Genomic DNA, 462 nt, shown 5'->3' on the forward strand with positions numbered 1-462 from the left:
TTCCAGAAGTGATACCCAGCCCCCGCTCCCATTCCGCAGGCAGGAGATTGGCACACAGAGTGGATTTGCTTAGACACCCAGCAGCCTTTGCCAATTGCTCTGAGGCTTAAGGAGCTGGTGCACATAAAGGCCTTTGCACCGAGCCTGACCCCAAGTTAGGGCTCAGTGACAGCTTGCTGTTATCATCCTTGTCATTATCATGCGGGTGTGTCCATAGGAGGGAAGGAGCCAGAAAGGGGTTTCTGTAAATAAAAGGGATTGGGGCCAAGCCTTAGTCCTTGGCCACACTCCCTGATTCCCACCCCTCCTCTCCCAGGATGCCCCCTATGGCCTGAGTTTTGTAAGGTTTCACAGCCCCCCAGACAAAGAGGAGGCCGAGGCCTCATCCCAGGTAAGCTCTACCTGCCACCGCCCAGAGCCTTCTCCCCACCTCTTCACACACCACCACCCCACCCCCCCCCC

The 462-nt window shown here is 56.9% G+C and overlaps 1 protein-coding gene across 1 annotated transcript in view; it reads left to right on the top strand.

Annotated features, from left to right (window-relative positions):
* Positions 1 to 462, top strand: part of XRCC1 (X-ray repair cross complementing 1) — a 23,402-nt gene that overhangs the window by 17,507 nt on the left and 5,433 nt on the right. The window contains exon 5 of the mRNA XM_007458576.1: positions 317 to 391. Coding sequence (XP_007458638.1) covers positions 317 to 391 — 75 coding nt within the window. The remainder of the gene's footprint in view (positions 1 to 316; positions 392 to 462) is intronic.

This window comes from Lipotes vexillifer, unplaced genomic scaffold, assembly GCF_000442215.2.
Source record: "Lipotes vexillifer unplaced genomic scaffold, Lipotes_vexillifer_v1.1 scaffold371, whole genome shotgun sequence".
Lineage (NCBI taxonomy): Eukaryota > Metazoa > Chordata > Mammalia > Artiodactyla > Lipotidae > Lipotes > Lipotes vexillifer.